This window comes from Pundamilia nyererei, unplaced genomic scaffold (assembly GCF_000239375.1).
Source record: "Pundamilia nyererei isolate P.nyererei 1_Seehausen unplaced genomic scaffold, PunNye1.0 scaffold00152, whole genome shotgun sequence".
In the NCBI taxonomy this organism is placed as follows: Eukaryota; Metazoa; Chordata; class Actinopteri; order Cichliformes; family Cichlidae; genus Pundamilia; species Pundamilia nyererei.
This window is the reverse complement of record NW_005187553.1, coordinates 1,294,444-1,320,693: the sequence shown is the minus strand read 5'-3', so window position 1 is coordinate 1,320,693 and position 26,250 is coordinate 1,294,444. Positions and strand designations below refer to the sequence as shown.

General features: G+C 37.9%; 1 protein-coding gene across 2 annotated transcripts in view; it reads left to right on the top strand.

Annotated features, from left to right (window-relative positions):
- tyw1 (tRNA-yW synthesizing protein 1 homolog (S. cerevisiae)) overlaps positions 1-26,112 on the top strand; it is a 52,193-nt gene extending 26,081 nt beyond the window's left edge. For both annotated transcript variants that reach the window (XM_005745022.1, XM_005745023.2), the window contains exons 13-16: positions 2,010-2,145; positions 7,664-7,774; positions 18,035-18,202; positions 25,498-26,112. In XM_005745022.1, the coding sequence (XP_005745079.1) occupies positions 2,010-2,145; positions 7,664-7,774; positions 18,035-18,202; positions 25,498-25,719 (637 nt within the window). In that variant the 3' untranslated portion in view covers positions 25,720-26,112. The remainder of the gene's footprint in view (positions 1-2,009; positions 2,146-7,663; positions 7,775-18,034; positions 18,203-25,497) is intronic.
- Positions 26,113-26,250: the final 138 nt, after the last annotated feature.

Below are 26,250 nucleotides of genomic sequence, written 5' to 3'. Positions count from 1 at the left end.
TCTTAAAATAAGTTTGATCTGTTTTCATACTTTAATAACCTACCTAACCCTAACAAGAAGATTAAAGAGTCAGTCGGCGGGGGGGGGGGAAGATAATCCATTTTTCAGTGCTTTGAGCAGCACATAATTTCAATTAACCTTCATTAAATTGATGGATTTTTAAAAACCTTAAATGTTTGCATGTACTGGGATAATTTGAACGCTTTTCTATAATTATATAAAAAAAAACATTTAAACCATAATGGCTGATTGTTGGTACCTTTGCCTGAGTGTGTAAACATATATTATTTTCTGACTTTCCTTATGAAGGTGAGGTCTCTGTAGTTAATCCGTAAGACATACTGTAGATTCCAAACCCATTTTTTCCCCTACTAAAAAATTCCTAACCACGATAAGAATCAAGGTCTCGATTGTTTTTATTAATGTTTCTTTCACTACAGCTTCACCACAAACGCAGTTAGATACTAAGTGTAGTAAGTGAAATGTGCCTTAGATTCAGGAAGGACTGTAAGCATCAACATGAAAAGTTTTTGTGAGTCACACTCAGTGTAATGTGAAGTGTAAGACGAAGTACCAAAAGTTTTGTCAGGTCAATATTGTCATGCTACAAAAAAGCATGCTGAAGTGCACATCTGTTGTATTATTAACAATGTTACCTAACACAAATGTTACTTTGTTTGCAGACATGTTTTATTCAAGAATAAGTTTTCCAATTGAGTGTTGGTAACTGGTAAATGCCCTGTTTGTATAGCGCTTTACTTAGTCCCTATGGACCCCAAAGCACTTTACACTACATTCAGTCATTCACACACTGGTGATGGCAAGATACATTGTAGCGCACTGACAGAGGCGAGGCTGCCGGACACTGGCGCCATCGGGCCCTCTGACCACCACCAGTAGGCAACGGCTAAAGTGTCTTGCCCAAGGACACAACAACCGAGACTGTCGGAGCCGGGGCTCGAGCCAGCAACCTTTCAATTACAAGACGAACTGCCAACTCTTGAGCCACGATTGCCCATTCTATGAGTGTTGAATAAATCTGTTAAATTCTTGATTAGATCAGCAGACAGAAATTTTTATTGTATTTTTATGTCATTCTTCACTCCGAAGAGGAAAGTTACCACTTCTGCACAAACTAAATTTATCATTGCCTTTTAATTTTTCAGTGGTTTTGTAGCCACACAGACTCTTAGTGAAGATGCTGCTGCTTGTTTAAAAAATAAAAATATTGTATGTGTTCCCATTTAGTACACAGAATACTGCTGCCACTTTCTATAAGTCTAGACTGTAATGGATGAATGCTGCGTGAGCCATTTGAAATGAACACGATATTGACCTCTCTATCAAGAACCACTTACACTTACTTTCACGACACACACTGACATATCCAATATTGTGGCTAACTGGCCTGTCACAGGCTTATCGCATAGTCATCGAGCAAGTTAAAGGCAAGGACACCAGGCATCAGCCATTTATCCTGTCTGCCAGAGCTATCTTATAGGAGATGAGCTGTTGCACTTTGGGTTGGAGAATCTATCCCACGGCTCTTAACAAGGGGAAATGTGTTTTTGTTTTTTGCTTTATTTGTTTTTTGGTTCTTTCTCCAGTATTATAAATGTTCTTCATGTGTACTTTCTGCTCTATTACTCTTTTCTGATTACTTATATGACCAAAGTTCAGTTTCACCCAAATAATTTTTTTTTTTTCTTACTTGATATTTATAATAGGTACTCTTTATTTTTACAGTTTCTTTCTCAGTATTCTCCTTGTTTATTGATTATCTATAGAAAAAGAAAGAAAACCTTTGCTTCAACAACAATGAGTATTTGACTTGATGTTCTTGTGTCACTGAATCAAGTTAGCAATTAATCACGTTGTCTGAATAGGATATAAGTGCCTGCATCAGAGAACTGTGTTTTCTTAGGAGAATGTAATTTTTGTTTTAAATGCGTCTTAAATTTTGCAGCAGCTACATAATTCTTGTCTTTTCTCAACCAAATTCTTTTTAGGAGTTTGGTGCCAGTTACTCAGTTGTATGTCAGTGTGGATGCCAGCACCCAAGACAGTCTGAAGAAGATCGACCGGCCACTTTTCAAGGATTTCTGGCCGCGCTTCCTGGATAGCCTCAAGGCCCTGGGAGAAAAAGTAAGCTTTCATCCAGGATCTTAGACAAGTGATCGGCTGGGCTGTGGGGTTCAGTTTGATAAAGAATCTGACTCCTCGGTAAAATTCAAATGGATAAAAACTAGCATTATTAAACTATCTGCAGACTTTTACGATAGCATGGTATTGAGCCCTAAAAAGAATGTGCTTGCTTTCCATTGGGACGCTAAATTAAAAGTAAAAATGTTTTTCACACATTCATACATTGTTATTCCTGTCCTAAAAATCTTGGCCCAGAGCCAAACCACATAACTGTCCTGGGTTACATAAAAAATATAGCAAAAATTAGCAGTGGCAATGTAGTATTTTAATACCATATTTTAATTGAAAAGAACGAAAGAAGTCATTCTTAAACCTGCAACGCAGATGTTATAATTATCAGTTTTATACTGTGTCAGTCACAATTAAAGTTTTAATGTGTGGATGTTATGCTGCTGTTAAAGCCTACAGAATTTCACTAACCTGAATGTTACTGTAAATATGATTAATTTAGTGCCTATAAAATAGTTGCTGATATGTTTTTTTTCCCAGGTCATAACAGCTTACAGCAGCAGTCTTTGACTAATACTGCTTAACTTGATCGACCTTTGTAGAAACCTCAGGAGGAGGGGTCTTCTCTGTTTACCCATTTCCATATATTGACACTGAGATCCCAACAAATGACAGGGAGCAGCTATTCAAGTGTGAAATGTCGCCTTGCTATTCTGCCTGTTCTTTTTGCAACTTTAAGAGAAACAGAGACCTATGTTTTCATTCTTATTGTGGTGACAGTGACCTTATCGACTTGTCTTTGTGATCTGTGCTCATAGATTCATTTCAGCAGGTTTAAAGTGCTTTCAATAGGCTTTTAGAAGTTTTTGTCATTCCAAGAAGAGGGAAAATCCATTATCACAACCTCCACCTTGCTACCTGGCTGCTTCCCCCCCCCCAAATAAATAAATGGGTCTATTAACCACCAAATGACCTTGAGAAGGATAAAGTCTGCAGTGTCTCTATTGCAAATAAAACCTGTTCAATAAGTATGTAGATACTTTTTTTTTCTTCACATTTTATGTTGCAGCATTTTGGTAATGTCAACCCTCCTTCAGCTAACACTGAATTATTTATGTTGTTTGTTTTTTTTAAACTTGTATAGTATATTAACTTAGAATTAAATTACTGTACAGAAGACATGAGCAATCACTCCTTCTCCCCCCAAAAGGAAGGGAGTATATAATCGGTTCAATTTGTTTGTCTGTTTGTTTTCATGCAGTTTTCATGATATCATTTCCAAATTTTGTGTGATGGTATGACCATTCTTCATTTCGTTGTTCTCGTGACAATGACAATAAAGTTTCTGATTCTGATTCTGATTCTGATCCCAATAGTAGCTCGAGCTGATCTAATTTTGGTGACAATGGCATCATGGTCAAGGTCACACCAAATATATTACCCACAGTTTTTATGGATAGTCTTAAAACTACACTAGGTCTTGAGTACTTAGGCTGGTTAAGCATTTGACCATGACCCCTCCATTGTTAGTATCCAAGGTCAAACTTGACCTTCAAATTCAAGAAACCACATTGAGTAATATATCATATGAAAGGGCGTGGAGTGAGCTTTGCAACACACTTCTTATTTTTTCAATGAGATGCCCTACGACATCTCATTGATACCATAACATGCTTATATTTGCCAGTATTTGCCCATTATAGCCCCTTATACTGTATATTGTATACAGGTTTCTGTCTGCCCACTCTACCATGAAAGTCAGATCAATGTACTGTACAGGTGTGGTTATGATTGTTTTCCTGGAGCTTTTTCATTTCCAAATTGGATCTCTGAAGCTTAGTGGTCATCAGCTCTCTTACCATGGTTTATTCTCTGCCACTATTTTTTTTTTATTCCCAACACGGAGCTGTGTCTTAGCATTGCAGGCAGTTTCTGTGAAACTTTTGTTTTTTGCTTTGATATAAAATATTATATACATATTTCAGGTTAGAATTATAAATACATTTACAAAAAAAATCAAAACGTATTTATTATGGAGCAGCAACATAACATACAAATTTGAAAAATACTTTCTCAGCTGTATCTGTGATGAGCCTGTGTCCTCATGTTTAATCCTTTAATATTGGGACTTATTCATTAATTCTGCCCAGCTTGAGGTGTTTTTCAGTGCTTGGCTTGAAGCAAACTACAAGTGATCATCACACTCTATTTGGATCTATATCACCAGTTTAACCTGACCACAGCAGGAAAATATGAACGTGCTGTAACTGCACATATGAGATGTACACACACGTGCACACACAATTTTACCCTGTGGCATATTTACTGATTTCTGCCTGCAATCTCATTATTGTAAATATTGCTCCATTGTCTGATGGTCGGATGAGGCATCAATCAATACAATTATTTCTGAAGTTGTCAGAAATATCTGATATCAGTTTTTCTTGGCTAAGCATTTTCATTTTCATTTGCATATTAGCGATACTAGCGATGACATCTAATGCGCACAATCTGTTTTGCATAAATGTCAGCAAAAGTCAAATCTGCAGACCTTGCAATTATGTATGCCGTGCCATTCTGGGGGGCATGAGAATGTTGCATATTGTTTGTTTTTAATAGTTTGAATTGTAGTGTGTGTGTCCAAAGGGTTGGCTGGAGCTCAGGAGGTAGAGCGGGTCATCTACTAATTGGAAGGTTGATGGTTCAGGACAAAGTACATGAACACAGATGTTTATTTAGCATTAGAGGTCATGTGATTCAGTTCAATATGGATGTTGTACCTGTACTTCTGTGTTTGCATATGCACATCTGACTGTAATACTACAGCGTGTCTGTGTGCAGTGTCCAGAAATAACCTTTCTGTTGCCAATCCCCCTCCCATCCCATTCACCTCCCTGTTCGTAAGTCTTCATTTCACGGTGGGCTCTCTCTCCATCCTCTTGAGCGCTTATCCTTTATGCTCTCTGTTTGACAGCTCTCCTCCTCTCCCCCACTTGGCCTCCCTGCCAGTGCACTTGGGATTGATAGAGTTGTGCCTTCGTGTTGGATTTGGAATAGAGACAGCTTGAAATACCTCACCTCCCTGCTTCCACTGGCCAATTATCCCCTTCCCTATTGGGCTGAAAGGACCTAGTGTTAGAGATAACCTTCGAGTGCAAGAGGAAGATGGAGAGGAAATGAGGGAAAGAGTGCGCTTTCTTTTCTCAATGTTATTTGCTTGAGTCTTTGTACCAACCATTTGTCATATCATCTGTTCTTACAATCTCTTGGCTTTCCTTGCTTCTCTTCCTCTCTGTCATATTGACAACAATTCAGTTTCTACTGTATCTACACCACTGAACTGTGATTCTATATTTCCTGTTTTACTTACCTGGGAAAAATGGCCGACTCATGAGATACAGATCAGGTATTCTTATCCCGTATTTCGGTTCAAAGCTGTTTATAATTGTAACATTTAAGCCTGCCCAGTATTGTGTAGGTACCCTTTGGACTGCTGAGATAGGTCTAATCCACAGAGGCATGGACTTTATAAGGTGTCCTGTGGTTTCAGGCCCCAACATCTTTACAGCAGATGCTTTTCCTAAAGTGCTGTAAGCTGTAAAATGGGTCCTCCATACATGTGGACTTGTGACCCGCTGTTTTACAATTGCAGTGAGCAGTCATAACAACTCTGTCCAGGGCCATAATAATGTGGCCAGATCCTTACCCTTCACTGAAGCCTTATATGAATACATATACCCGAGTGTGGCAGGCAGTTTGGGACCCAAATGCAGGACTCTCAGGCTTGACTGAACTGAACTGCTTTATTTCTGGAAATAAATCCTACTAAGTAACTGGCAGTCACTCATGGAAACAAACACTGGAGGCGCTGAACAAAGAAAACAAAGAGACACAGACGATATATACACATGAGGGAATCGGGGCGGAGAGGAAACACCTGGGGAACACAGCTAAACAATAATCTAACTAACGAGATAGGGGAACAGCGCTGAGACACGACTGACTAAACAGAGCGAGAGCAAGGGACAGAGAGAAAGAGAATGACATCGAACTTGACATTAATAGATCGACATAATGGGCTACACACTAGGGACACATTGGAGGAGACCGCAAGGAGAGACAAAGACAAACTGGACACGAAAGGGAACGAAATTTTAAAAAAAGAACTAAGAACTAGAAACATTACATAACTCGGAGGCTCTCCAAACTGAACATTAGCATCTCATTAACCTGCAAGAAGTGAACAAAAGACTAAGCAAACTCATAAACCTGTATCAAAGACCCAGAACCATGACACAAATGACAATATAAACAAATGCTGCTCAACCTGCAAATGGATTTTCCTTACAAATTTGCCACCATTTAAGGGGAAATAAACAAGCTTTTCAGGCATATATTACCAAGAAGTATTGTTACAACAATCAATTGTCAGCCAAACACAAATTTCTGTACTTTTCATTCTAATATTTTTAAATAATTTAACTTACTTTGTTCATGTTAATATTTTCATAACAAACAGCTCAGTTTAGGGCTACACTCTCCACATTCTTGCTTATTGAATGTACAAAGCCTAGGGTTCTCAATTCTAGAGCTACATGGTCTTTTGTGGCAGCTAGAACTGTGTCATTCTCTTCCTTCATCCTTGAAAGGGAAAAAAAAAGTTCTAAAATTTTAAGATGTTTACCCGAAACATCATTTCATTTGTGTAGTGTGCCTCACGGTTGTTTTCTTTTTATATTTCTATCTCCTCTGCTCACATAGCTTATGCTTACTGAAGCCGAACAACTGAAGGTGCTGGCAGCTTTTTATTCATTAAAAGTCCACATGCAGTCCACAATTCCCTCCACTATTCACTGGCTTGCAGTGCTGCTGGAGTCCCAGTGTATTGTGGAGATTTTTGTGTGTTGTGTCTGTAGTGCAAAGTATTGAATTTGAAAAAGTGTTACACAGTAAATAATATAACATGCAGCTCTTTTGTAACAGAGGGTTAGCAACCATTTGCTAACTGATTTAGGAGGAAATACGGCAGCTGACATCTGTGAGCAGCTGTGTTGCCTCCAGTGAACAGATGTTGGTGATGACATACTGTCACTGGAAGTGATTTGAAAAAAAAAAACAAAAACGAAGTGGTTAAGTTCAAAAGTTATAAATGACTCATCAGCTTTGTATACCAATGTGTGCCAGAGGAAATAATGTATGCTTGTCCTTTCTAATTTGAACGAATATTCTATATAATACACAAGTCACAAAGGTAACTGTGGTTTAGAAACCAAATTAAAAATGAAGTTTTTCCTTCAGTGTTCTGTAATCTATATGTAAGTGTCTTGCAGATATATTGTCACTTCAGAATCTTTTGAGTAGCACTAAGAACTTAAGTTTATAAGTTCTTACTGATGAAATGTAAACTAAACGATTGATACATATGGCATCTCTTTATTGGATATCATAGCTATTCCCACATCTTATGACTTCTTACATCACTCCCAAAAATCTGTTTATTCATCCACAGAAACAGAGGACGGTGTACAGACTGACGCTGGTCAAATCCTGGAATGTGGAGGAGATGCAGGCTTACTCAGAGCTCATAGCATTGGGCCAGCCAGACTTCATTGAGGTCAAGGTAGGATTTAACAACATTACGTATCTCAGCATGTATTTTCATGTATATATCATTGTGGTGTAGCATGATTGCCTAATTGCCTGAAGTGTGTAAAACATTTGTGCCGTTCCTGTTACTACATATATTGGATAAATTCACTGAACTGGTGGGCTGTGTACCACATTCACTGACCTTATCCTCGGTCATTTGGCGGATATGGTATTAATAGTGTGTGAGGGGACACCTGGTGGCAATCTGAGCTACAGCTGTCATAGTGAAAAATGTGAAAGAGTTTGAGCTCATTATGAAGTGCACCACATCAAGTAGTGTTGGTGATAGAGCCCCATCTTGGATGTCTTTTTCCCGTTCATGTCAGAAAGACACTAACAGGAAGGGGTTTTTCTGTCAGTGAAGACAAAAAGTTTCTAGATTGCTCTTCTCACCTGTAGTGGTGAAAAGGTTTGGAGAATGCTTAACATTAAACAAGCCCCCTGCCTGACAGGAAGGCTTTTGTGGAAGTATGTTGAAAAAGTCGTTGTCTCAATTGTTAATCTACAACTATGAATTTAGAGTTTTTGACAGCTCTATGCTCTAAGTTAATTTATTTATTTAGGACAGTGCATGTTAATGAACATAAATGTAAAAAAATTACATGAATGTAAACATACCAGATTATAGCCAAGGGCTAATTTCCATCTGTTGTCCATAAAACATAAAAAAAGACATAATAATTAATTAAAAAAATCATAATTCATCCATAATAAAAACTCCATCACCAAACTCACACATACACACCATTCTATTCCCAAATAAAACATAGAATCTATCTATAATAATATACATTTTTTGGTTTTACTGGGGTAGGCGTCAGCAACCTTCAACATCAAACAAGCTATTTTAGCTCCTCCTACCAAACAATGGGAGAAAAAGAGCAGGATTACGGTTAATCCAAATTATAACCTGTGGTTGGAGGTTGCTAACCTCCGGACTGGAGTGTCCAGACATTTTAGTTAGGGGATGTCCCACTGGAAAGTTCTTAATTGTCAGTGTTATATCATTAAATTGTAATTATTGTGTCAGATTGCGTCTTAAGATCTGTCAACACACACTTGTAGTGCAGGTTTATTTAATTCCCAATTCTTTTTCTTCCATATTCCCCAAAAAGCACAAATCTTATTAAAGCACTATATGCCTTATGATTATTCTGTCATGCAAAGACATCATAAATGTAAATATTCACTTCTTTATTCACATCTTCTGTCACGTCTACTGTGATGTCATTATTTCTTTTAGGGTCTGTCAATTATAAAAGTACATACTCTGTCAGTGCGCCCCAGGGTGGCTGTGGCTACAATGTAGCTTGCTATCACCAGTGTGTGAATGTGTGTGTGAATGGGTGGATGACTGGATATGTAAAGCGCTTTGGGGTCCTTAGGGACTAGTAAGACGCTATATAAATACAGGCCATTTACCATTTACCATTTACATACATGTAGACAGACAAATGAGGCAGGTTTAGTGACAAAACACAGGATTTTGTGACTTGTGCAATTTTAGTTGATTAATTAATTAACTAAATTAATTCTTTCTATATAAAAATAATGTAGAGAGAAAAGAGAAACATAAGAGAAATATAACACTGTAAACAGTTTATATTCCTTATAAATAGTAAGCCAGCAGAAACACTATGTCAAACAGAGATTTTTAAAAAAGTAAACCAAAGTTGAGTATTACTTGTGTTGATTCTACTCTAACTTGAATGTGGAGGTGTGATCTGATTGGTCTGAAGTGTTTTGCTCTACTCTGGTGGTGGTCAGAGGGCATGGTGGCGCCAGTGTCCGGCAGCCTCGCCATCACCAGTGTGTGAATGTGTGTGTGAATGGGTGGATGACTGGACATGTAAAGCGCTTTGGGGTCCTTAGGGACTAGTAAAGTGCTATATAAATACAGGTCATTTACCATTTACTTCTTTCCTTATCCATTTACACATAAATGACACATCATCATGACACATCTTACATGTGCACCATTACTTGTCCCTTATCTTCAGTGTCCTGATATAAAGGCAGAAGAAGAGGTGCAAGGTTTCCAAAGTCAAAATTAATATTCACCGTGAGCCTCTGTCTGCACGGAGCCTCACATGGCAATGCTTCCACACATCCTCTCATTCATAATCCAGAGTACAGTTTAGGAGTCCAACTATGACACAGTGTCCGCTGGGATCTCACTGCTCACAGTTACTGTAGCTATTACTTTCTTTAACCTTCGTTCACGCAGGCTAGGTTTACTGAAGTGAAGTTTAGGGTTTTTTTTAGTACTAGGCTGCCCACAATTACACTGAATCATACCTGGGAGCTGAGTTGTACAAGCACAATGTTATCTATCAGCCAGCCAGGAGCATTTGGGGGTTAAAAGTCTTAATCAAGAGCATTGTTAAAGATGAGGGTTTGTCTTCTGTGTGTTTTCAGAAAATGAAATTCCTAGGTTTTGTTTATTAGTTCATTCCCTTTGCATTATACACATTTAATGGCAATTTTAATCTAAGTTACAAAGCGGAAATTTATTTATTTTAAATCACTTGTTCTGCCCACCTGCATTAACTCCATGCTCACTGTTGCTCCATGCTCACAAAGATTTGCCCTGTTCACTATATGTCCCTGCTCTAGACTATAGTTTGCTGTAATTCTGCTCCTGCTTACTGAGGTGTTCTGTAGCCCACCATAGCATATTTGAGCAGACTGCTGACACTTAAAAAGACCGTAGAAATGTGCCTGTTTTGCTATCTCGGTTCACAGTCTTGACTTCTGCAAACTCCACAGAGAGAAAGTGAGATGACACTTTGCAGAACTCAGCAGCAATCATCTCCTCTCCCCATTCATGTTCTGCTCTTCTGATGTTGCATCATGTTGCTGAATGTGCAACGACACACAGACACACACAACAGAATTTGTTATAAGCAATCTATGCAGGACCACAAGTAAGATTGTTGTTGACCTGAGCAGTCTTTTCATTTTGCTGTTCACACCAGACATTGTAGCACTGTCTGGATGTCATGCCATTAGTTCAAACATGTTAGTATATAAAAGGCACAAGTGCGTTCTACATGTTCAGTTTAAATGTCTTTAGCCTTGATCTTTTATGTAACTTTAAAGCACATATTGTTTCAAATTTTTTTAAGTATTGTTCAACATAGCAAAATCAATCACTGTAGTTCTACTGTGTCTTTTATCATTTCCAAATACAACATGTATCCTTTCATGGTAAATCAACTTTTTTCTGTATTTAGATGACAGGTTGGGAAAACTTCTCTCAGGTTCTGGCACAGAACTTGGTAGGATAAGCTATCTTTCACCTAAACTGAACCTTTTAGAGCTTTCTTTTTGTGTGTCTAGCTAGATTCTATTGAAGTAAGTTGCCATATGGAAATGGTCAACAGGTTAAAAATCATTTCTAAACATGTCTTGCTCTGAGCTTATAATCTGACTCTTTTAGAAACTGGCTGCATGGCAAGGATTGGTTAAGAGCATTAATGTCGGGCTTGTCAAGCGTTTCCAAGGGAGCATTGAAAAATTACCATAACATTGGAAGACTTCAGTCTTGTAAAGAATACTTGATGTCTCAACTATGACATGCAACTTTGGTACTTAGACTTTTTTAAATGTAGTCTTTTACAGAGCTGCTGGGGATTAGCAGGGTTTGGGCATATGTACTGTGTTACCTGTCTAGATACTCACACGTTAAGCCATAGAAGTATTCCAATTTATTCTTTATAGTGAGTTGTAGTTGTTTGTTACCAATTCATCCTTTTACCTGATCTTTATTTCTACTAAAGTTGTGTAGTGACATACCTTTATAGCTTGCTTTGTAGGTGCTGTAGAAGAAAAAGGACTTAATTTGCCATGTGTGCAAAAATTCAACCGCCTGTGTGGTAATTAATGGATCCCCATCTGTATCTCCCCCAGTTCTTTTATGTACATCGTACTAAGTTTGCTTTGCTTGCTGTGTTTTATTGCTCTCAAGTAATCGGCGTGGTGCTTCAAGCAAGTCTTTGCTTGATCGAGTTTATGATGTGTTCCTTTTTCAATCCAAGTTGTCTACTGAGACAGTTTATTATTGACGTTCTCTCACAGGACTCTGTATTGACCCAACACTACATGCCATTTTATTATATTGAAGAGGCAGAACACTAACAAGACAGTGGGGAGCATTGTAGTGGAGAGGAAACCACCAAATATGGGACGTCAGACCTTGAAATATTTTTGGCTTGTCTTTTCTTATATGCCTTTCTTTAATGAAGGCAAACTACAAACCCACATTAACAGTTTTGCCTGTGCTCTGGAGTGTGTAAAAACGTCAGCCAATAAAAGACCACATCCTCTGGTACAGGAGACTAACAGCGATGCCGCATCCAGAGACCTTATCTCAACTTGGAAGCTAACATTTGAAGTGACTAGCAGTTGGATTGATACCAACTGATATACTGTATGTAAATGCATTAGGGCTTTAATTAAAATGTGATGCATGATAAGCAAACCGCTTTGTCTTGACGGACTTGAGACCATCACATACACACCTGTGCTGTAAATAGTACAACTTGCTGTTTCCTTGTCATCAGTGTATCTGCACAGTGATTACCATAAAGTACAAAGGTACATAAAGACAAAACTAATTTGAAAACATAGATGACAAATTATTAAGGATATTTTACACAATTCTTTGTTATTGATCACATTTAAGCAATATTTTTAATAATATATTGGAAAGTCATAACTTCTACAGCACTAATTTCGGCTTACTTCCTCACAAATACAGCCACATTTTATGTGGTAGCGGAAACAGCGGTACTTTATTGCTTTATTCAATGCCCACATTTGCCCTAGCATTTGTCCAATATTCAGTTGTACATATGTAATTATATATCTATCAGTCTTTATACAATTTTGGTCTCTCAAAGTTTGACCTTCAGATCACTGAAAATCACAGTGAAATCTCTGCCTCATCTTGACAGTTAATAATTTAAGCTGTCTCTCTTGCACAGGTCACTCTCAGGGTGAACTCTCCTTCATGTTATAAAGGCTTTTGTGTCTTTTCTTCCTTAATTATCTTTCTCTGTCACCCTCTTATCTCTCTGTCCTCCTCTTCCCTGTTTCCACAATGAAGAGTATATTGTCCCTTACTGAACAGATAAACTTCTCTGGCTACTGGCAGCTCTGGGCAAGCTATCAACTTCAGCATCATGGGTCCAGTAATTAGTACATCCCAGGATGGATTAATGACAGTATGATAGAGTGAATTCCTTTGTCATCATATCGCTAGCTCTCAAATTGGCTTTTACTGCTGACCGGCGGGGTTGCTTGGGCCTGTGAATGGCTTTAGTAGTTATAATAATCTTAACTTGTCCTTTTTTTTTTTTTAAGATTTACAGTACTTTCCAACAGTCTTAAACCACCCCTTGTTTCTTTATATTTTGGTAGGAAAATTGGGAAAGAGTTGCAGTGATTTACTGAAACACATGCAGACATGGAAATATTATGTCTGCATGTACTATACCAAATACTATTAAAATAATAGTATTTGGTATGACCACCTTTATTCTTCAAGACTGAACTCTCTTTTTCATTTGTCCTTTATTTGTCCAGTTTCCTCATTTTATCTTTAAGGACACACTGCACAGCATGCCAAGATATGCCAAGTTTTAGGTTTTTGGAAATCACCTTGTTTCAGCAAAAAATACAATTTTATTATCAAACTAAATTATCTTAGGTGTTTATGTATTTTAAATTGGTTCTTTCCCGAGTTGTCTGTTATCTGTAGACACAATACTAGTTAACCCTTGAGTTAGGTGCCATTCTTTCCTCATGAATAAATTCACAGGTCAGTGATAAATGGCTTAACAAACATGCTTCAGTCTAAAAGTCCAAAGGTTTGCGGATAGGATGAGGAGAAAATGCTAGGTTTAAGAGTTTTTTGAGAGATTACGGATAGCAGACTAGGAACATATAGAAGTGGGAAAATTTATGACATTGTTACCATAGTTATGATCAGAAACATCTGGAAACCTGAAAAAAATCAACTTAATTACCTTCCCAGTGGTATATTACAAAAAAAAAATTTTCAACAGTTGTTAAAAATGAGCCTTCAGAACAGCTTCAGTGTTCATTGAGTCTGTATGTGTGTACGTATAGCATCCATTAATTAAGATGAATTGTGGCTCTTTAAGAATGATGAATTGCATGCTTATGTGCATGTCCACCATCACCAGCAACAAGACCTTTATTACTGACCCACTAATAACTAGTTCGTCATCTTATGTGGCACAACACATTCTGCCTGTACAGTTTACCATCCTCTGTCCAATTGCCCAGTGCCTAATTTATCATCTTAGTCCAGCATCAATACCATTTACTCTGCCACAGTCTCTCACTTGGCCTGAAAGGAAATGGGTTACTGAGAGCAAAAGAGACACAGAAAGAGAAGAGCCAGGCCAGCATGTAAGTGTATTGAGATAAATTTGGTGAAAAGTGCACAGGGATATGTTGCACAGCGTGAGTGAGGCCTCAATGACCAACATTTATGATTTCCATTAAAGGTAAGAGATATAGATTATTTGAACAGGTGAGGGACTCTTATTATTTTTGCTCCATCTCTCCCACATAGTACAATATCTTCTACCATATATCTCAAAGATCTTTCCCCATCTCTTCCTGCTGCACACTCCTCCTGCCCAGGCCCCTTCCTGATGATTTATACAGAGTCCTGAATGGTTGATCTTTATTCAGCAGGCCTCCGGGCAAGGCTGATAACTCCAAGGTCTCCCATCAATTTTGTACAGCGCTCCCACTGTGTTTGCCCTCAGCCACCCAATTTCTGTCTTTTCAAACCCAACCCAAAGAAATTTTACACTCTGTGTTAACTTTTTTTTTGGTGCAGTGAATTTTCAATCAGTCTTAGAAGACATATGAGGTTGGATTAGTGTAGAAATGGCTGCAGCTCACAACTGGATTCACAGATCCCCTACAGCTCCTCAGTAGATTGACTAGAATAAATGTGAATGGCAGTCTTGAAATGGGTGGACCGGTGCGAGAAAGAGATCAGTTGTAAAACTGCTGTTTGGGTAGCCTCTCTCTGAGGAGTGGAGTAAATTCTCCAACAGAGAAATGAAACTGTTTGTTTCATTTGACAACCAATTCTTTCTTAGGTGAAAATTTTTTTTATTGGATTAAGAAATTTTGCCTCATCTGTCAGATTTGTGTTTTGTCTTTGTTTTTTTTTAAATCTGGCTCTGTGAAATGGTGAAGCATCAACTATTTTTACTTCCCTGGACATGTCATGTCTTTAAACTTCCAGATTTTGAAGCCAAATAGATTATTTCTAACAGACAAATTAGTACTTGGGGCTTTTTCTTTGGGTCTTACTTAACAAAGAATCTAAAAGATAACAAAAGCAGACTCAGAAAAGAAGAGTCACAGTACAGTATTTAAATAGTGGATTGTACCAAGAGTGAAAGAGATGATTTTCACAGCTTTAGTTACAGTGCTTAGTGGTGCAGTGGTTAATGTATTCGCCTAAAGGCAAAAGATCCTCCGTTTGAGAATGAGAGGAGACATAGATCCCTGGGAGTGTTGTTTCAGGAAAGGCATATGACATAAAAAATCAACAATGCAGATTCATCTACTGTGATTATCTGAGCAGCCAAATTGAGTTTTTAGTGAGTCCTATGATGGTTTGCAGATGGTGGCACTAGCAAAAAGTAGGGGCACCAAACTGGAGGTGGCAGAGCTGAAGATGTTAAGATTTCCATTGGGAGTGACCATTATGGACAGGATTAGGATTGAGCATTGTAATGGGCAGAGGAGAGAGTGGATATAGTGGGCAAAGGATGTTAAATATGAAGCTGCCAGTCATGAAGAAAAGAGGAAAACCACAGAGAACATTTTTGAATGTAGTGAAAGAGGATAAGCAGAGGATTGGTGTGATAGAGGAGGATGATGGGAGAGGCTGAGATGGAGGCAGATGAGGAGACCGCTAAAGGAACAACAACTGAAAAATGAAAACTGTGAAATACATGTTGACAGCAATATATCATACTGAAGGAACTGTGTAAAACAGGGTCTTTCCGCTCATTTTCTTCAAGCTTATAAGAACTTATAAAATACTGTTCAGGTGTGCTTTATGCTGTGAAGATGACCTACAGCAGTATATTTAACAAAACCATTCAAAGGTTTGTGGCTAATGAAATTTTTATCTTTAGGCATTAACTTTATTGGTTTCACTGCCTTTCACTAAACTTATTGTGATTATTGTGAATCACACCTTTTATTTAAAGTTTATGCAGTTAGTCGTTACAGGAACATGATGCAGTGGTTCATGTGTAAAGCTTTAATTAAAATAAGTAATGGCTGGCTGGGTCTGTGTAAAGATTTCTTCAAAAGACAGTTACGTCGTGTGCTGTGGATTCTTGCTTTTAACTCCTCTGTAAAATTGTTTTCTTAAATGGTTTTAGGTAACATCTCTGTTTGTGAAGGTCCCCGACTCTTTCCAGTTTTTGCCATATCAATAATCATGTGTAAATACATCTATTTTTCCAGTTGTACAGGACTGTTTTTTTTTCCTGAAAATCTCATATCTGAATAGGTACTACTGAAAACATTCCTTAAATCCTGATGCATACACTGATTTCTTCTTCCTCTGTACTGCTTTGAGAGGTGTACTGAACTATTAAGAGGCTGGCTCAGTGATTATTCACTAAGAAATACAAAAACTTCAAGCTCCGACAAAACAGTTGTCTGTGACCTCCACAATCTTTTTGGTGTATAATGCAAAGCCAAGAGCAAATGACAGTCTGACACGGGGTTTTAGTCTGCAGCAGATTCTTTCAGATAATGGCAAAAGTTCGTGAAAGGTGTATTCACCTTATTGCTTTCTCCTCTGCAAAAGTTTCTCTTTATCTAGCGCTAAATCACAACAGTTCAAGTTCAAGACCCCACAATAATACAGAGAAAACACCAACAATCAGATGAACCTTACGGGCAAGCAATTTGGCAACAACAGAAGAGAAACCTCAAGTAGAACCAGGCTCAGGGAGGGGTGGGCATCTGCCTTGACTGGTTGGAGATGAGGGGAGGATGACAAACTGTGGAACAGAGCCAGTGATTAATAACAACTAAAGATTAAATGCAGAGTAAGAGCCACTATTGATCAGAAGAGTCGCTGCTGTATATCAAGTCTTAACAATTTCACAAAATGAGCATTAGTTAGAGTGAGAAACATCAGGGTCAAATGAATCATAAAAGTCACTACATAAAAGGTGAATGGTCAGTTGCCAGTCATTGCCCTCATGGAGCCAACAAAAGGAACTCACTGCAGCTTAATTAGATTGTAATTGACTTGATCAATCAATTACAATCTGGATATTTTTATGCTTTGCTTTGAACATCTTTGTGGTTCCTTTAGATCTATATTGGTTTAGTTTACCAGTTTCTTTTTTTTATGTTTTTGTGGACTTCTGTCTAGTCTATCAGTTTCTCCACAGGATAATCTACTTTTGATTGCTGTACTCTAAAGAATTTTAAGCAATAATACTTTGTTTTCAGAGGAAAGTATTTGATCTAATCTTACAGTATCTCACACATGTTATTGGTCTGGTAAATATTTGAAAGTCATACCTGTCCATTAGTATCCAAAGTACAAGCTCACCAGAAAAGACTGCATTTTCCAGTCTTAGATATTTCACTCAGTTTAATTTTTCAGTATTGATCTTTTGATGAAGGCATGAATACAGAAGCATTTATGCTTTTAATAGCTGATGTTCAATCAAAAAACCACTTCTGTTAAAATATGTTTCTTGGAAAATCGATTTATGTGTTTAAAAAAGAGAGAAAGAAAACAAATGGAGTACTAAGCAACTACAAGTGGATGTGTTTTAATGCTCTACAATGGCTGTTTTGCAATTTTAAAGACACCGATTCAGATATGATCTAAAAATCGAACTAGTTCTTCCTTTGCTCAACATCTCAAAAAGCTTTTATTAATGTTGGCCTTGTAGTTCGTGCAGTCTTGCTGACAGACACTGCGGCACTAAAAAAAATTACTCTGTCACTCAAACTAAGGCCTTTGTATGGAGACAAAAAGCTGTTTTGCTGAAGTTTGTGTAGGAAATTATTTGTCCTTTACTTGCATCGTTTCTCTTCTGTATTTTGTGGGGTAAAAATATGTTTGTTAAAAACTGTAAATCTTTCTTTTCTGTACTCTGTTTCTGATTGTCTGCTCATGTGTCTCCAGGGGGTGACATACTGCGGAGAAAGCTCTGCGAGCAGCCTGACGATGGCAAATGTTCCCTGGCACCAGGAAGTGGTCACCTTCGTTCAGCAGCTAGCTGACATGTTGCCTGAATATGAGATTGCCTGCGAACATGAGCACTCAAACTGTCTGCTCATTGCACACACCAAGGTAATAACTCATACTAAGCCTCCAAAGGTTTGTACAAAACTACATAATGTAGCACATCTGAAGTTTTTGACAACTAAAGAATATTTGATACACAGTTATTATTTATTTGGAGTTTCTTCTCATCATTGATAATTACTTGGATCTCACAGGTCTCCTACAAGTGAGATCCAAGATCTCTACTTGGATCTCACAAGTAATTCCACACATTTGATGCAATTAGTGTCAGTTCAAGGTTTTAAACTTATAGTAAGGTCTGTCACTTAATGTGAGGAAGATAACTGTCTAATTTTCGTGCTTTGCTCAAGATTATATGACTTTTTTGACAGATAATCTAGAAAACGTACGTTTTTAAACATTATTCCACAAGAAATTGATTTTCAGGAAGTTAGTACCATCTATGCATCTGATGGAAAATTCTGATTCCTTGTAAAAACTACGAACTTGAAATTAATAAAAAAAATTAATGTTATCATAGACGATACATAATTCTCTGTAGTTTTCCAGACACACACCTTTTTATCTGTTTTATCTTCTAAGGTTGTTTTCCAGGCAGCCCAGTGCAGGTTCCTAGTTTTCAAATTGGCTTTTTGATTTTTATCTTGTTTCATAATTTATATAGTTTAGTCTGCTGTCTTTTGAAAATGTCCAAGCATCAGCAGGAATTTACTTCTACAGAGGCAAACCCTCAAAAAAGCTCCAGTCAGTGTTGGGTTCTGCCAAGGCGACTGTCCATCAGCAGTTAATGAATGATGATTGATTGCCATCTTGGCTCTCTCTGACAGGAGAAATTCAAGGCAGCCAGCAAGCAAGGCACCCACACCTGCCTATCACAAAAACACATACACACATAGTAGGAACTCTGTTTGATGTACAGTCACAATTTATGGGAGTGCCAGTGCCTTATCCTCCTTTTTTCATTTTTACATTTTTTTTTTCAGGTTGGAGGCAATGGTCCAAGTGTTTCTCTCTGTGGTGTGTTTGTTGACTCCTACTGACGATTTCTTCTTTTCATTTAAATGCAATTGCTTGAAGCTATATATATAAACTGCATATACTGTAAACATCATATCTCTTGAGTCTTGGAAGATTTGAGATATGATTCTAAATAAGCTTTAGTTTTAGAAGTGCTGGCAGCATTGCACAAAGGATGGAGTGGATGGAAACGTTAGCCTGGCTAATGGTGACCATTCTTTTCCAGACTTGAATATCAGTAGCGCTACTGATATATATAAACACACTTTTAATATGTGCACTGCACTAAGCAAATGGATCAGAGACTTCCACTGAATAATTACTGCAGTGATTGTGTTTTGGCTGGCAACGGGTCATTTAACCTTAACTGATGCAGTGAATAGCTTCTCATTTCTTAAAATACCATCATGGTGGTTGTGGAAAACATTGCATTTCTAAATGCTAAAATTGTTTATTTATGTGCTGAAAGTACTGAAACTGAGTTAAGAACCGTCAAACACATTATTCAATCTTGAAAGTTAATGGTGAATGATCATCTTTGTGGTAGAAATGTGGTCGAAAAGCATCCTGAATGATCATGATTGGACGTTACTTAAACATTTGGAAAAATCAGTAGAAAAACAGTAGAACTCAGAACTCAGTTCTACAGTGTGTTGTGAGGGGATTTCAAGGGATTGGGACTAAACACTTTAGCCTTAAGAAAACCACTTATTAATTACGCTAGTCATAAAAAAGGTTCAGTTGTTAAATAGCATAAAGTCTGGATTTTAGAGCAATGGAAAATGGTCATCTGGTCTGATAGGTCCAGATTTATTCTGTTCCTGACTGATGATCAGGGAAAGAGCTGGATGAAGTGATGGAGCCGTCATGCTTAGTGCCTACAGTACTGACCTGTGGGAGCATCACGATGCCAGGAGTCATAAGGCTCAAACTGTGAAATGGTGATCCAGGGAGTAGGAGACATCATTTTCACACAGATTAGCCAGCACAGAGTCCAGACTTTAATCCCAGTGAGAATCTCTGGGATTGTGCCGTGGTCCAGCTCTCCCACCAACAGCACTAGATCCTGACAAAAAATTAACAAAACTCTGAATAGGAATAAATATTGTAACACTACATAGGCTTATGGAAGCCATGCCACATACTGTAACCAATCATTAACTTGTCGGAGATAGCAAAGAGGTGCAATGTTTATTTAACATTAGCGACGAATTATTAGGTCTGGGAATCTAGTGGACCTTGTAGTTCATCGTATTATCATTAAATTTCTAATGTTGTAGAAAGCAAAACATTAATTACACTGCAATACTTGTATATTCACTTGTAGGAGACGGTTTACATGTTTTATGTTTGCTCTTCAGAATCTGTTTCCATGTTATTTTTAACAGGAATAATAATATGATGCCATATCAGGCAGAAATAGTTTGGGGTGTTTTTTGCTGATTAGAATATTTTGGATGGATCTTAAAAGTCGTACTCATGACACTGAATGTTAATAATATGAATATGTTAAGATTGTCGTTCTGTTCTCAAATTCCGTGTGAGATTTATTGATAATTAGACAAGCGTTTTGACTTTATGGAGATAAACTGGAATGTAAGCCCATAGATGGTACAAGTGCACAATAACTATTCGCTGTTTGTGTCTTTTTATCTTTTTCTTCTATTTTTCTTCGGACACACACTTGCGCGAGTATGTTGTTTCCTGTATCACACAGTCCATCTGTGTGTTTGTCTGTATCCACCTGAACTCACACATACTGAAAGAATGTGAATATGTTCTTGTGTCTGTATTTAAGACCATACTGCAATTTATAAAACTGCCAGGGAGAAATTGGATTATTATAGGTTGTTATTATTAATGAAACTAATGAGCAACGTTAATAAGAAACTGAATTATATCTTAGGTGGGATTAGCAAAAAGGCAAAAAAAAAAAACCTCAAATATGGAAGCACTTAATTTTAAATTGTGCATAAATACTATTCAATGTTCAAATTTGAGCGACAAGTTAAAATACTCAGCTGTCAAGGACCATTAATTGAAAGGTCACCGCAGTAAGAGGAGTAATCCCTCAAATCCCTTAACCAAAAAGAGTCAGGTAAAGGCTTTTATTTATTCACCCTATGAAATCTAAAACTAATAATAATTCAACTTCATAGGAGATGATGATCACCATCATCTCTAAATATACCAAAGCACCAAATGGTAAATGGTCTGTATTTGTATAGCGCTTTACTTGGTCCTAAGGACCCCAAAGTGCTTTACACTATACACAATCATCCACCCATTCACACACACATTCACACACTGGTGATGGCAAGCTACAGTGTAGCCACAGCCGCCCTGGGGCGCACTGACAGAGGTTTAAAGCCAGTACCTGCCTTAGATATATCTCTACAGTGCTCTCCAAAAGTTCCCTGAAGTCAGAGTGAAATGTTTCCTTTTGCTACTTTAAGCTTTGTAATTTCTCATGAAAACATAATGCAGTTTTTTGTTATGCTATTTAACAGTTAACTGTAAGTTGAAATGTGATTCAGCTGTTAACACATGCTCAGAGCAGTGTTAATTTTGACTGCAAATTTTGATTTAGTTTTAACTATAGTCTTTTGAATAAAACATCAACTTAGACATCGAGATTTTTTTCGTTTTAGTCGACAAAATATAAGACTGTAGTAGACTAAATATAAAGTTGATTTAGTTGACTAAAATGTAAAGTCTGAAAGTTTGTCATGCTTTTACTGGCATCAAATGTGAAATGTGCATGTCTAATCTTCTCTTCCACCCAAACGTTGACATTTTGCTTTTTACACAAGTTAATTAGTTCTGATTGGATCTGGTTGCTCCAGAATATTTTCATCCCATTTTCATTTTTTAACAAAATTGTCAGTGCATTTCATCAGTTTTTGGCCTGGTGTATTAGTTTTTATTTAGTTATCGTCCTAGTTACGGTCAGGAAATAAAGGTCCCTGACAAAGACTGTGACACAAATTATTGGTTTCAGTTGGTACCTTATAGATGAGTTCATCAACATTTATAGTTTTAGGCAGAGGAAAAGAAATCGCTATTGGTGCGCCAATGCCAAAGTGTGACTGGAGCAACTACATAGACCAAAGTAAAGAAATAAAAGGAAAAATCAAAATTGAATGAAAACTTGAACCTCTGATTGAATGCCTCCCAGTTATTTCTGTGTAAATATTTACCAATGTGTGCGTGCTGGCACACTGCTGTCTTTGGGCATTCATCAATAATCCAGCAACTTTGGGAATTGAATTCACTTTTAGGTTCCTCTTGTGAATGAGACTGTTTTGCTTACAGGTCTTCAGGGTTTTGAATGTCTTTGTGCAGCAGGAAGAGAAATCAGAATATGAATTCCTTCAGGTTTTATGTCAACTTACATAACAGCAGAATTTAATATGCATCACAGGGAAGCACATCAGTCTCATTTTGTGGGTGTGTGTATATGAGTGTGTCTATTTCTCTATAGCAACTAGCAATAGATCCTCCTTGCACTGACACATCATCATCATTAGTTACTTTTCAACTGCTGGGATCCTCCCATAGCTGGGCATTTCTTTCTCTTTGAATCTCTGCCTCTCTCATCCATCGTTTTACTTTTCCTGCCACCCTTTTTTCTCTTTTATCTCTTCTCTCTTTCCCTTCCCCCGACTTTTCTCTGTTATTTTCAGTCTTCTTTCATCCTTCTCGGTTTCATCTCTCTAAGAGCACGGTGCAACGAAAAAACAGTTGAGACCCAACCTTGTTTTTATGAAAGGCGAGCTTACTTGCACATCAGTGCTTTCACTAGACTTGTTTAGTTTTTGTTTCAAAGTCTAAATTAAGTCAAACCTTACATCAAATGTTTGAACGTTTATTATAAATGTAGGAACAAAAACATCCTTGTCCCTTCTAGGCTACTGTATGTGTTACATGTGCTTGCATAGAGATGTATTTTTCAAAGATCTTGAGTCTACTTTTAATACAAATTATGCCAGGTACATTGCAGAGTATGTCTCCTCAATATTTCTATCTTTGGTTTTGCAAGTTTTCTACCAGTTTAATGACAGTGCTGTAGTCTTTTGACATTTCTGTGATCCATCTCACAGAGTGAGATATTTTAACTATCTGCCCTGAAGCTATCGTTTGATTGCTTTTATGAAAGGTTGTTTTTGCACCGGGCTGTGCAAAGCACTCAGCGTGGTAGTGCATTGGTAACCTGTAGGTGCTATGAAGAGCTATGTTTGTTTCTGGTGTTTTTGCTCTTTTAGCCCCACGACAACGTCAAATCTTTAAATCTTAATAGACAAAGCACTTCTTTGTAGTTAGGTGGTAAAATTGTTCACTCTAATTATTATCGCTGCATCTCATGTATACTTTTTTTTATCATTGTGGGGTGGAGGGTTAAGGCTTTTTCTTTTTTGTGATTAACTTCTGCTGTTTCCTTTCTGTTCAAGATAACTTTTTAACGTGTTAGCGTTTGACATTTACATGGCTTCTATCAGGCTACACACAGGACTGCACACAAGTGCCTCTCCTGGTTGAATACCTCCCTCTGCAAAGCCAAAGAGCTACGTAAATCCAGCATAACTTGGAAGAGTTGTTTTTTCCCCTCTACTCAGAGCACTGTGCTTATTTCGAGTTTACTGTACCTCCAGTTGATTATAATCTATAGACAGAAAAGCTGGAGCGGTCTTCCATCCATCCAGTTGCTGAGAGCTACAGCTCAGTGACATGTTCTGACATGAAAGTAGCTCATTTAGTTAGTTAAAACCGCTGGGTGCCTGTTCTCCTCTAAGACGGCACAGCTTTGCTCTCACAGAGACAGTAATTGTTTACTGACATGCCAGCTAAGCAAATATAGTCCTTCCTCATTACAACAAACATCAACTCCCAACAGGTGATGGTTCCATTATTTTGACTCTTCTTGGGCTTCGTTAGAAGTGGCAAAGAGATTTTCTCTAATCACCTACGAAGGCACTGGGTCATCAACAGGCTAACGTTCAAAAGCCATTTTCCCTCAGTGAGGCATCATTAGTCTTTAAAGGGGCAAATCAGCATTCATGAGTAAAAAAGAAATTCATCAAGTTGCTATATTTTTTTCTTTTTAGAAGAAAGTCAGTGATGTGATGTTACTCTCTTTTCCACTTGTTTATGAATAAAGTGGTAGGAGCAGTTTGGTGCGTGAAAATTTTAAAGTGGTGAGCCCAAGTGCACTCATGGGGGGTCAGGCTAAAGCAGCAGTGAACCTGAAACAAATTTTAAATGCTAAAAGCACAATGTTTGTCCCCAGTGACAACATGGTGACATTTTGCATCCAGTTACAGCTTATAGAAAACTTCCAAGTCTTCAGGGACCACTTTGAAATTCAAGCTTTGCTGTAGAGTTAGCTATAAATAGCATCAAACTTCAGAGAAGTTTGGTTTATATAACACACGCTTGCTTCTTTGCCTGCCCCCTGTTTCTTTTCAGTCTTTCCCACCTTTGGTGATAACAAGGAAAACATCGTATTGTATCAACTAGAGAGCACTGGTGCATGCTGGGAAAGTAGAGGTCACGCTCTTCACCCACTGTGCTCGTCAGGGAAAACAGGCAGGCTTAGCGAATGATGATGGAGGCTCTTCCCTCACTGTCAAACACACAAGCTGTTCTCTCTTTCCCGGGTAGTTTGTGTGCCCCACTCAATAAACACACACACACACACATATTCTTTCTCCACGCTCCGCTGCCCATTTATCTCTGCTCTTTTTTTCTCTTTAGTGAGATGGATGGCAAATTGGGTGATGAAGAAGGAAGCAGTGATTGATAAAACAAGTGATGGGATTGGAAGGGAAGTGGTGGAGTTGATGAATCCCACACCATTTAAAGAAAGGCTCAACTTCTAGCCAGTGGTGAATGTGGAGGAAGAAGCTCTTTAATTAATGTTCATCTTTCACACCTGTGAATTCTTTATTGTTGAATTTACAGCACACAACACTTATGTGTTTGTGTGGTAATTTGCTGAGAGCCTTTGCTTTCTGCTTTGCTTCAGTTCCAGTGAAATATCCTGTAGAAATGAAATGTGTGCATCTCTTGTTTTACTTTCATGAAATGACAGATGCATGAAATTTGATGGGTGATATTATTTTCTGATACGGAAACGGCTGACATCAGTGGACATGGTGTCAGGTGGCCGTCTCCTTAAATTAGTGTTGAATTGCAAACAGGCTTGGCAAAAGATTTGCAAAAGCACAGAGTTTCCACATACAGATCCCTAAACTCTACTTGGATTACTGCTTGTTGCTCATCTGCAACCTTGTTTCTCTGTTTTTTTGTTTCTGTGGTTTTAGTTCAAGATGGATGGCGAGTGGTGGACATGGATCGACTACGAACGCTTTCAGGAACTGATCCAAGCTTATGATGAGAGTGGAGGACAGCAGACTTTCTCTGCCTTGGACTACGTAGCCAAGACTCCCAGCTGGGCTCTGTTTGGAGCCCAAGAACAAGGTTTCGACCCTGCTGAGACACGTTTCCAACGACGCAACAAAAGCAAAGACATCTCAGGATGCTGATAGATGGATGAGCGAGCGAGAGAAACCAGACAGAGGTAGAGTTGCTATAGTGAGCGCCAATACTTAAATAAAAAACGGAAAATTAAGGGTTTGTTGTTTTTATTGCTATCTTCTTGGAGCTTCAGAGTTATTTGTGTGTCTGTATGTCCACAGCTGCCTTCCTTGTCATGTGGACTCCCTGGTTTAATTTTTCTTATATTTCATTTCTTTTGACATAACCTCTAAAATCAGCCATGGACCAGAAGAAATTTACTCACTTCTATTTTCTAGGAATTTGCCGGAACATCAGGTTATTGCTTCTTTTTCTTCATAGATGTGCCTAGATCTTTAAAATACCCCACTTTTTGAAATTATTATTATAAATATGAATGGCATTGATCCTTGTAATAAGGCAGTGGCAATATTTTACTTTGTTGAAGCCATTGACGGGTTTTTCGCACGATCTTATCTTCATTTCTAAAGCTTTTAAATCCAGGTTTTAGTGATGCAACTGCACAGCACAGGACAAGATTAGCACATAAGGAGTAGTGC